The 10027-nt window shown below is 66.2% G+C and overlaps 6 protein-coding genes across 6 annotated transcripts in view; 3 read left to right on the top strand and 3 right to left on the bottom strand.

The window, feature by feature from the left end:
* The window catches only part of EMIHUDRAFT_112523 (hypothetical protein), a gene marked incomplete at both ends in the record, with an annotated part of 7902 nt that extends 7420 nt beyond the window's left edge, over nt 1-482 (bottom strand). The window contains one exon of the mRNA XM_005784207.1: nt 16-482. Within this exon, the coding sequence (XP_005784264.1) occupies nt 16-482 (467 nt within the window). The remainder of the gene's footprint in view (nt 1-15) is intronic.
* A 493-nt stretch (nt 483-975) lies between these two features.
* Nucleotides 976-1712, top strand: EMIHUDRAFT_231241 (hypothetical protein; the record flags this gene model as incomplete). Its single annotated transcript, XM_005784206.1, has 3 exons — nt 976-1023; nt 1241-1438; nt 1512-1712. 3 exons carry the CDS (start codon nt 976-978, stop codon nt 1710-1712), a joined length of 447 nt encoding a protein of 148 aa, XP_005784263.1.
* A 40-nt stretch (nt 1713-1752) lies between these two features.
* EMIHUDRAFT_468073 (hypothetical protein) lies at nt 1753-2603 on the bottom strand (the record flags this gene model as incomplete). Its single annotated transcript, XM_005784205.1, has 1 exon — nt 1753-2603. The coding sequence occupies one exon, from the start codon at nt 2601-2603 to the stop codon at nt 1935-1937; it is 669 nt and encodes a 222-aa protein (XP_005784262.1). The 3' UTR covers nt 1753-1934.
* Nucleotides 2604-3196: 593 nt separating this feature from the next.
* EMIHUDRAFT_231239 (hypothetical protein) lies at nt 3197-4672 on the top strand (the record flags this gene model as incomplete). Its single annotated transcript, XM_005784204.1, has 4 exons — nt 3197-3209; nt 3291-3348; nt 3619-3829; nt 3932-4672. The coding sequence occupies 4 exons, from the start codon at nt 3197-3199 to the stop codon at nt 4670-4672; spliced, it is 1023 nt and encodes a 340-aa protein (XP_005784261.1).
* A 491-nt stretch (nt 4673-5163) lies between these two features.
* Nucleotides 5164-5564, top strand: EMIHUDRAFT_231238 (hypothetical protein; the record flags this gene model as incomplete). The annotated part of the gene is made up of 3 exons (XM_005784203.1): nt 5164-5266; nt 5343-5449; nt 5523-5564. The coding sequence occupies 3 exons, from the start codon at nt 5164-5166 to the stop codon at nt 5562-5564; spliced, it is 252 nt and encodes an 83-aa protein (XP_005784260.1).
* Nucleotides 5565-7539: 1975 nt separating this feature from the next.
* On the bottom strand, nt 7540-9568 carry ATPVc/c'3 (vacuolar H+-ATPase V0 sector, subunits c/c). The gene is made up of 7 exons (XM_005784259.1): nt 9418-9568; nt 8990-9030; nt 8728-8811; nt 8522-8561; nt 8379-8438; nt 8207-8259; nt 7540-7912 (listed from the first exon to the last, which is right to left on the bottom strand). Exons 1-7 carry the CDS (start codon nt 9536-9538, stop codon nt 7829-7831), a joined length of 483 nt encoding a protein of 160 aa, XP_005784316.1. The 5' UTR covers nt 9539-9568; the 3' UTR covers nt 7540-7828.
* Between the last annotated feature and the right edge of the window lie 459 nt (nt 9569-10027).

Here is a 10027-nt window from a genome sequence, read left to right as displayed (position 1 = left end):
CCGCAGCGGCTGCACTTGTAGGTCCGGCGGGCGCCCGAGGCGGACGCATCGCGTGGAGGGACGCGGCAGCCGCAGCTCTTCTTCGGGCGGCCGCAGGCGCTGCACTCGTACACTTTGCGCTTGCTGGCCGCTTCTTGCCCATCCTCCCCCGCCGCCGCCGCCGCGACCCCAGCCTCAGCGCAGTCGTCGGCCTCGTCGATGTCGATCGCGTCGACAGCAAAGGAGGAGGACGCGGCGGGCCCGGAGGACGCGGTGGCCGAGTCGTCGCCCACCTGATCGCAGCCGCCCGCCGCGCCGCTGTCGGCGAGCTCCGGGGCAACTGCCTCAGCAGCAGCGAACCCCATCGTCGACGACGACGAAGCGCCCACACCCGCCCCCGCGTCGACCTCCATTTCGGCGGACCAGGCGACATCCGTGGACCCCGGAAGGCCTGCGGACAGCGCCTCCCACTCGGCCCAGTCGGGCTCGCCGCGGTCCGACATGGCACAGAGAAGGCCCTGTGCAGTTTGGTGCAGGGGGAGATGGCGCTCACTTCTGGCCTCTTGCGAACACGCTGGTAAATCGGGCTGAATTTTGCCGAATTTTAATTTCTGACCATGCGGAGAGAGAGAGAGAGAGAGAGAGATGCGGCTCCAAGTGCTGTCCAGAGAGAGCGTTCCCGTGCCTCGACAATTGCCGCTGGTAGGCGCGCCGCGCCGAACCATGGCGGGCGCGCCGCGGCCGCGCGCAACCTTCGTCACAATGCCAACCGCGCGCGGCCGTCGACCAGCAAGCACACGCCTCGACTCGGACACAGTGTTCCGAGGGCAAGGGAGAGAGATTTTAGAAAACCAACCAGAAATCACGACTCCGAGTCTGTGTGAGCTCTGTGTCTTGGTTTGCCAACAACATACCTAAAACTCCGAGTATGACAGAGAAGGAGACCTGGCTGGCAGCCGCCTCCCCCCCCGGTGGTGCTAAGGCAGGAGCCGAAAGATGGCGCGGCAATCGCTGTTGTGTCCTGGCGAAGAATTCCAGAACCATGTACCCTAACCGCCTCGGAGCCCGAACCCTCGTTGTGTTCGTCGCATAAAAAGTCCGGTCCATGTCCTCGCTTGCTAGACACGTCGCTCGTCGCGGCTTGCAGCTGCCGCTGGCACCTCCGCCGTTGCCGCTGCCGCTGCCGCCGCTGCTGCTGCTGCTTTTGCCGCCCGCCGGTGCGATCGACATTGTCGCCTCTCGCGTCCGCACGGTCGAAGAGGACCAGCACAAGCTCAAGCACTTCTGGCGCCTCGGTGAGGGGTTCGAAGGCGTGCCAGCGCCACCTCCGGCGGCCAGCCTCGCCGCCGCGGCGGCTAACGGCCCGCCCGCTCCGCGAGCAGGCTCGGCGAGCGACTACGTGGAGTACGTTGTCTGGCTTCTCGGCGTGATCGGTGTGCTGTACTTTCTCGCAAACCCGGTGCCGCCCAGAGCCGCCTCCGGCCCAGCGCCCAGCAGACGACAAGCACTCACCTCCCGCGGCACGTGCGCAGAACGCGCGCCGGAACTGGCACGTCGACGAGCGCGACGAGGCGTGGAACGACGACGCGGGCGGCGAGGGCGACGGCGAGGAGGGCTTGGCAGAAGCGTGGCAGCCGGACTCTGCTGGCGACGACGCCGCCGCGCGGCGAGAATCATCCAGCCAGGCCACGTTCAGGCGTCGGGGCGGGCGGGCAGGGCAACTCGACGAGTGATCCTTCCACCACGCGTGCGAAGCGCGACACGCAGGCGTTTGCACTTTTCAGTTTTCTCTCCCACCTCCATTGGGTGTCAATTGCTAGACGGCGGAGCGCCTGTGTTACGAGTCCGTGGTGGGTATACCCGTCAGAGACCGCGCGGGCCGCGGCTCGCTCACCTGCAGACTCACGACTCACCTCCACCGGCTCCACGCTCCACCCAGTGGAGCGGGCGCGCGCCTAGCCCTTCTTCCACCCGTTCTCTCCGGGCCTGTCCACCCGGATCACCTTGACGTTGAAGAGGAGCGTCTTGTCGATGAGGTCCTTGTTGTACAGCACAAAGTTGAGCGCGCGTTGGCCCGAGAAGGTGCTAGGGACAGGACCCACCCGCTCGTGGTCCTTGTCATCGTCTGGGTAGCTGAGGCCGGGCCGGTAGGGGACCACCACCTGCCACACTCCACCCTCGCTCATCCCCGCAACGGCCTCCTCGAGCGCGGGCAGGACAGCGCCCTTTCCGAGCTCAAAGCGGAGGTAGGCCTTGTCCTTGCCGTCTAGCTCGACCAGCTTCTTCGTCTCGAACGGCCGACCAAAGTAGCCGATCGTGTAGCCGCTCCAGTCCACCACGACGCGGTCGCCGGCGACGGGCGACTTTCCGTTGCCGGGCTTCGCCTCCTTGAACGCCATGCCGCTCGGCCGCTTTGTGAAGTCGTCGTACGACATCTCGCTCTTGCCGTAGTCCTTGCCCGCCAGCCCAGGCTGAAAGGCCTTGTCGCCGGCAATCTGCCCCTGGTCGCCCGACGAGACGCCTCCGACGGCGATGGCTGGCAGCGGCCGCCAGGTCGCCGCAGGCAGCAGCGCCGGCAGGAGCTGGAGGATCTGCGAGCGGGGCAGGTTTGATCTGAGGACCATCAACTACGGCACGCCGGAAGCTGGATTCGAGCTGTTTGGGGGGAAGGGCAGGGCCGGAACACACCTCAAGGTTCCAGCCCAGCGAAACCTCGAGAGCGAAACTTGCGCGTGACATTCGGCGCCTACCGAGCCTCGACCCGCGCCCGAGATGTTTTCGTCCTTCTCGCCGTCGGCGGAGACGCACCGCCTGGTCATCCAACACCATCTCAACCTCACCATCAGGCCCGTGGAGCACACGGCCTCCTCTCGTCGCTTCGCCGACTGCTCGGCCGGCGTTGTGCACCCGACCCATCATGTCTGCTGCAACGCTACTTGCGGGCTGTGCGGCGGACACGGCTGCTCCAGTCGCCCTGGCGGGCCACGCCAGTGCTGCATGCCCGCTATTTTGCGTACGGGTCGGGTCTGCGAATCACAGGCGGACGTGGCTTGCATCCTGCGGGGCAGCAGGCAAGAATTGCACGATCACAATCTGTCGAGCCAGCCGCTCCGCCCTCACGTTGAGCCACCGCCTCCTGGCAGTCGAGGCTGCCTTCCCCACTACCTGTAGTTCACTCGTCACCTCCCCCGCGAGCTCCCTTCTCTTTCTTTCGGGTATGGGGTCCGTGAGTGCCGAAAGAAAGAAAGAAAGAAAACAGACACGCCAAACGAGGGATGGGACGAGGACAGGGTCCCCACCTGCACGAGCAGGATTTTGGAAGACGGGCTCTCCTGCTCCTGACAAGGGACACGACAGGCTCGCAGCGCGGTGCGCGGTGGACTCCCACATCCACTAGTGCCGCCTTGTTTTTAAAAAACGACTTTTTTTTCTTTTTTAACACGCCTGCGCCTGGGACCTCGAGAACCTGCGCCGAATCCGACCACGGGGCGCGCGGCCCGCGCGGGACAACGCCCGGCTGTGTGTACTGGGTGTAGATTATTACTCACATATGCTGCTCCTCCTCGCCGCGCCAGCGGTCGCGCGCGCCGTCGTGGGGCCGCCGGCCGTCGCGCCGCGCGTGCCTCTCTCCCGCCGCAGCTCGCGGCCGGCCCTCGTCCTCGAGGAGCCGCCGCTGCAGGACGCAGCTTGGGCGCCTCCGTCGCCCTCGCCGCGGCCGGAGCTGTGGCAGGCCCTCGTGGCGCTGAACGGCTGCACGCTCCTCTGGGGCTCGCAGCACGCCGTCATCAAAGACGTCGTCTCGGACGTGTCTCCCGCAGCCTTCAACGCGGCGCGCTTCGGTCTCGCGGCGGTCTGCGCGCTTCCGTGGGCGCCGGGCGCGCCGTGGCGGCCGCGGCGGCCGCCGGCCGCGGATGCTCCGCCGGCGTCGGCCACGTGGGCCGCCGGCGCCGAGCTCGGCCTGTGGTCGTGCCTCGGCTTTGCGCTGCAGTCGGTTGGCCTAGAGACGACGAGCGCCGGTCGGTCTGCGTTTCTGCTGTACCTGAACGTGAAGCTGGTGCCGCTGCTCGCGCTCCTGCTCTACGGCCGCACCTCGCCACCCCGCACGTGGGTCTCCGCACTCCTCGCCGTCTGCGGCACCGGCCTGCTCGCCTCCGACGGCTCTCCGCCCAACGTCGGGGACGCGTGGTCGCTCGCTGCTGCGGTCGCGTCCGCATGCTTCATTCTCCGCCTCGAGGCGGCGGCCGCAGGCGCAGCGCCGCCCGAGCCGGCGGAGCTGAATGCGGCGACGCTGACTTGCGCGGCGGGATACTTTGCGCTCCTGGCGGCCGCAGAGGTGGGCGGTGCCGGGGGAGCGGCGCCGGTGCCGCTGATGGAGGCTGCGCGGGCGCTGGGGGAGAGCTCGCCGCAGATCTGCTACCTCGCCGTCGTGACCACGTTCGTGGCGCAGTGGCTGCAGGCGTACGGCCAGGCGCGGGTGGGCGCGCAGGACGCGGCGCTGCTCTACGCCCTCGACCCTTGCTACGCGGCGGGCTTCAGCTACTTGCTGCTCGGCGAGACGCTTGGGCCGCAGGGCTTCGCGGGCGCTGCGGTCGTGCTTGCGGCAGTGGCGATCAGCCGCGGGGGAGGGGGTGCCGGCGAGGGCGGCGGCGAGAGGAGAGAGGACGAGGGTGCGAGGACCTCGAGAGCCGAGTGATGCAATCCCCGCACCGAAAACCTACATCGGAGCACGCGGCGAAATTCCCTTGGAGTTGGAGCACTTGGAGTGCAGTTACATGTGTAAAATAAAGAAAGAAAGAAAACAGACAACCCAAAAAAGGACCCAGCTCCCAGGGCCGAGCGTTTTTGATCTCTGGGTCAGTGGGGGGCCGAGCCGCCTCGGGGTGGCGGGCGGGCGGGCGTTTTGAAAAACAGAAAACAGAAAACAGAGGGGGGCCAGGCCCCCCCACTACGAACGAAAATTAGACACACGCACACGCACCCACACCTGCTGGCTGTCTGTGGCTCCTCCTCCTGCGTCCTGGGACAAGGGGCGAGCATCGCGCAGCATGCAGTTCAGCGGAGATGGGAGAAGACTGAGAGGGGGGGGGGGGGGGGGCGACGTCCCGACACGGCAGCTTGGAGCTGACCCCAGGAGAGAGAACGAGAACAGCGATGGCGCCCCCATATACATGACCGTAGACAGAAATGACGAGCCGACAGCGATGCAGCGGCAGCGAAGGCGGCGAGAAGGGCCCGGACCGCCGGGCGGCAGCAGAGACATCGGCGGACGGGGGAGCACACGGGACACGTCGGCCTTAGAGCCGACTGTTGGCCTGGCCTGCATCATGAATGGGCCTGATAGCGACCCGACGGCGGCGACGTAGGCGAGACGGCGGCGAGGGCGACGGTCACGATGAAGCTGGCTTGCGAAATGGATGACGCCATCGCGCAACAATGGACATCCTCGATGGGCACTCACGACCCGCACGAGGTAGGCGGCGCGCAGCGCCGCTCTCGCAGGCTGTTTTTGACGGTTCTACATTTTGTTTTTGTTTTCAGTCTAGGGGGGCCGACCCCCTCAGAGGCGGCGGGCGGGCGCCCACTGACCCAGAGATCAAAAACGCTCCGCCCAGTGCCGTCCCAGGGTCCACAACACCTCTCACCTGCCCGGGCGTGTGCGGGGCTGCGGGCGTGGCACGAGCAGGATTTTGGAAGGACGATCAGGGGGACAGGTGGGCTCTCCTGCTCCTGACAAGGGACACGACAGGCTCGCAGCGCGGTGCACGGTGGAATCCCAACTCCACTGGCGGTCTCATCTCAGTCTTACTAGCGACCTCTTCCTCCGGCTGCTCACCGGCAGTCTCTCACTTGAGCACTTGAGCACGACTGGATAGGGTCGATTCCGCATGGTACGGGACCCCTCGATCGTCTCGCCCACCCTCACTGGTGTGTTCATGGGGGGGGAGTCATAACAAACACGGTACAGGATCGAGGTGCACGCTGCAGATTGAAGCAGTGTCGTCCCCCCTCCTCCCCGACGGCGATGGCGGTGTGACCGATCGAGCTACACCCGACGGTCGCACACCGACTGTAACCCCGAGGCAAGGGCGTATGCACATCTAGCAGGCCCGCGCCACGATGGTGGAACAGACTGGCACGCACATGTTCCACAGTGGTGGCCCACCGTGTTGTGCACACTGCCCCCACACGTTGGGAAACCACTTCCTACTTATGAGTATGTTATGTGGGCCCGGCTTTCCCGGGAGCTAGCTCATGTCTCAAGCATCCGACCGATAGACAAGCCTGTCTTTGCCAACAATATACCTAAGCCTGTCTATGTCGGGTTAGGCTGAGGTTTTCCTCTCGCACCCCGTCTCTTTTCCTTTCCTTTTTTTCTCTGCAGCACCCTCTCTTTTCCTCTCTATTTTCCCGGGAAAAGCATCAAATTTTCCGGGCTCTGAGCCGAGTCTGAGGCTGGTTTGGGCCCAAAATCAGCCAAATCGGCAAAATACCGGTTATTTTGCGGGTATACCTGGAAAACCCCGGGTATACCTGGAAAATATCCTGCGACCGCCTGGGTATCGTGCCGATTTCCTCAATTTTGCGTCAGATTTTGCCCCAGACCAGCTCTCAGACACAGACTCAGGGAAACTCGCGAGTTTCCAGAATGGAGCACCAAACACCCTCTGTTTTCCCTGGAAATTTCCGGAAACGCAAACGACGGCGACGGTGGCAGCGGCGGCGGCGGCGGCGGCGGCGGCGGCGGCGGCGGCGGCGTAACAGAATAATACGGATTCTGACATCCGCTGTATAGTGTATTATGTATTGTGCAACCCTGGCATGCATGTGTGTGTGTGTGTGTGTGTGTGTGTGTGTGTGTGTGTGTGTGTGTGTGTGTGTGTGCGTGTGTGTGTGTGTGTGTGTGTGTGTGTGTGTGTGTGTGTGTGTGTGCGTGTGCGTGTGCGTGCGTGTGCGAGCCGCCCTGAACGCCACGAGCGCGGACGCATGATTTTTTTCTTTTTTTTGCTGAGCCACCATGGTGGCGGCGAGCTTCAGCGACGAGGGCGGCGGCGTGGTGCTCTGCACCGCGTCCAACCTGGCGGAGCGCGAGGTGTACGAGCGTTTCAAGCAGGAGCAGGGCGAGGCGATCCAAGCGCTTGCCGACGACGCGAAGCTGCTCTTCCGGGTGACGGTGGACGACAACACGCCGCTCAAGCCCGGACAGAGCCACGCGCTTGTGTACGCGGGCGTGGCGCACACGGCGCGGCTGTCGCGGCTGCTAGAGGTCTTCAACGCACGCTACTGCAAGGGCGAGGGGCAGGAGGGCGCTTTCCTGCTGAGCAGCGGATACGCGATCAAGCCAAACGCGTCGTGCGGCAGCGTCTTTATGCGGCACGGCGATAGCGTCACCTTCCACTCCGTCGTCGACTTTACGCGCCTGGCGTACGCGTCATGACAACCGCCTGCTGTTGGCGTAAACTCCGAGACTATGTGTGCCTGTGTGACTGTTGCGCGTCCGTGCACGGTGAGTCCTCTCCCTCTCGCGTCTCTCGGTGTCGGACTCTCTCGATCCACTTATTTCTGTCTTCATTTTATCCATACCAGGCAACGTACAGGGCCTCTACTCCAGTCGACCTGCCCTCCCTTGCGCCGAGCGCGCTGCCCGACGCTCTCCTCTCACAAAGTCACAGGCTAAGGGGGGCAGCCGCGGGGGAAGAGAGAGGCAGCGGCCAGCGCCAGCGCGCAGCGGCGCGGCGGATCACCCGGCGAAAGCAAAACGGCGGGGAGCGCAGCAGACTGGCGGCGACGGCCGTGCGGCGCGGCGCTCACGCCTCTGCGCCACGGCCGGCGGCGCGCTTCAAGAGCGGATTCAGGAGCTGGCTTTAGCCGACAGGATGAGGCCGACGATGAGTCCGTAGAGGCCGAGCGCTTCGGCGAAGATGAGGATGAGCACCTGCGGTTAATCAATCAACAATCAGCTAATGAACTAATTAACCACTTCGGCGAAGATGAGGATGCACCCGCGAGTAGGAGAGGAGCGGGGGAGGGGGGGGGGGGGGTGCAGCAGCCGGGAGGGGAGAAGGGGAGGGTGTGGGGTAAGGTGTGGGGTGTGGGGTGGGGTGTGGGTGGGGGAAAGGGGGGTTCGGTCCGCTGCAGCCGCTGCTGCTGCTGCTGCCGCCGCGCCATGCCGACAAGAGCTTCGGAGAATCCCTCGGACTCTCGGGGAGAGTCTCTGGTACTCTCGCGCCATGCCGACAAACAGCTTCGGCTGCGCTGCCGACGCCTGAGTCAGCGTCTCCCCTACCGACAACTCGCGGCGCTGAATGCACCCAACTCCACACGACGCTGCGAACGGCGTCGGCAGCCACTGACGCCGCAGCCGCAGCCAAACCTCTCGGCCCTCTCCACTACAGCCTCGCCGACAATGCCGATTGCCATACCAGCAGCCAAACCGCTCAGGCCGCAGGCAAGCCCGCCGCCTACGCGCACAGCCGCCGACCCCGCCTCAGTCCCACCTCTGCGGCGGCTGTGGGAAGAGGCTTGCTGCGGCGGCGGCGCGCGCCAAAGTGTGCAAACGCCTTGAAAGTGGTGTACGAGGGGGCCTATGGGACATGTCTCGGAGATGTCGCGGACGTGTCCTGGACACGTCCCCTCCCTCGCCTTGCAGGGTGTGCGAGGGCGCATGCTCTGCGCCGGTGGTCACCTCGGGTCACCTCGGGTCACCTCGGGTCATCTCGGGTCATCTCGGGTCATCTCGGGTGATCTCGCCTTTTGATCGACGGTGGTCACCTCGTTGGAGATGATGACTGCGATGATGAGGCCGTAGATGCCGAGCACGCCCGCCATTACCACCTGCGGGAGGAACCGGGCGGCCGCCTCGGGCCCGTCTGCGCTGCGCAGCGGGCGAGGTGCCGGCTGCCGCAGCGGGCAAGTGCCGGCTGCCGCTTCCAGGCGCCCTCGCGCGCGGCGGAGCGCCGCGCGCGCAGGCAAATGGCGGAGGGGGAGGGAGGGGGGAGGCGTGCGCGCGCACCGGAACGATGCTCTTCATGATGAGCTCGGGCTGGCCCACGCCTGGCGGCGAGGGCGGCGGCGGGCTGGGAGGGGGAAGGGGGGGGGAGGGGAGCGGAGGAGGGCCGGGGAGAGAAGGTCGAGAGGGCGGCAGCGCTTGAAGGGAGCGGCGGTGAGGGGGGCGGCGGAGACGGAGGCGATGGAGAGGCGCGCGCTGGGGACGGAGGCGGCGGACGGGAACGGCGGCGACGGGGGCGAGGGTTGGGGTGGAGGCGAAGGAGGTGGAGGGCTCGAGGCGGCGAGGGGCGGCGGACAGGGCGGCGGTGAAGAGCCGGGCGGCGGGCTTGGAGGCGGCGGCGAGGGAGGCGGCGGACTTGGAGGAGGCGGGGAGGGGGGCGGCGGCGATGGGCGCGGCGGGGAGAGGCGCGGCGGGGAGGGGTGCGGGCGTGCCGAGCGTCGAGATGCCGATCCCCGACTTGCCGGTGCCATAGGCAGCGCCCATGTTCGAGAAGACCAGGGCGAAGGCGGCGCCCATGAAGCCCCAGAAGGGCGCCTCCAGCTCGATCGGCATCGATTGGGCGAGGGGAGTGGGAGGGCGTGCTTGTTGGGGCGAAGGGGAGCCACAGCTGCGAAATCCGAGAAAAAACAACGAAGGGGCTCTCAAAAAAAGAAAAAATCCGCGCGGCACTTCTCAGCTCACCGGCCCTGGATGTGAGGTTACCGACTGCACTCCAAGTGCTCCAAGTGCACCACTTCCGCCCCCGCCGCCGACGTGGCCGTCACCGCTCCAACCCGCGCGGAGCCTGGGGGACCCGGAACCCGCCCCGTCGGAGGCTGGGGTACCCGGGGGAGGGGTCCGAGGGGGGGGAGGTGCCGCGGGGAGACAGCGGGTCAGCCGGCGGACCGGAAGGCCGGGACCGGAGGGCCCCGGGTGAGGCCTGTCAAGGGAGGGAGGGGAGAATCGAGCTGACTCGGCCTCTGCGAGTGGGAGTCGGGCCGAGCGAGCCCAGCGGGGGTAGACCCGTCGCGGCGGCGGCCGGACCGCCGTGATCCTATACGG

This window comes from Emiliania huxleyi (assembly GCF_000372725.1).
Source record: "Emiliania huxleyi CCMP1516 chromosome Unknown EMIHUscaffold_171, whole genome shotgun sequence".
Classification (NCBI taxonomy): Eukaryota; Haptophyta; order Isochrysidales; family Noelaerhabdaceae; genus Emiliania; species Emiliania huxleyi.
The sequence above is the reverse complement of the archived record's forward strand: the minus strand, read 5'-3'. Positions and strand labels throughout refer to the sequence as shown.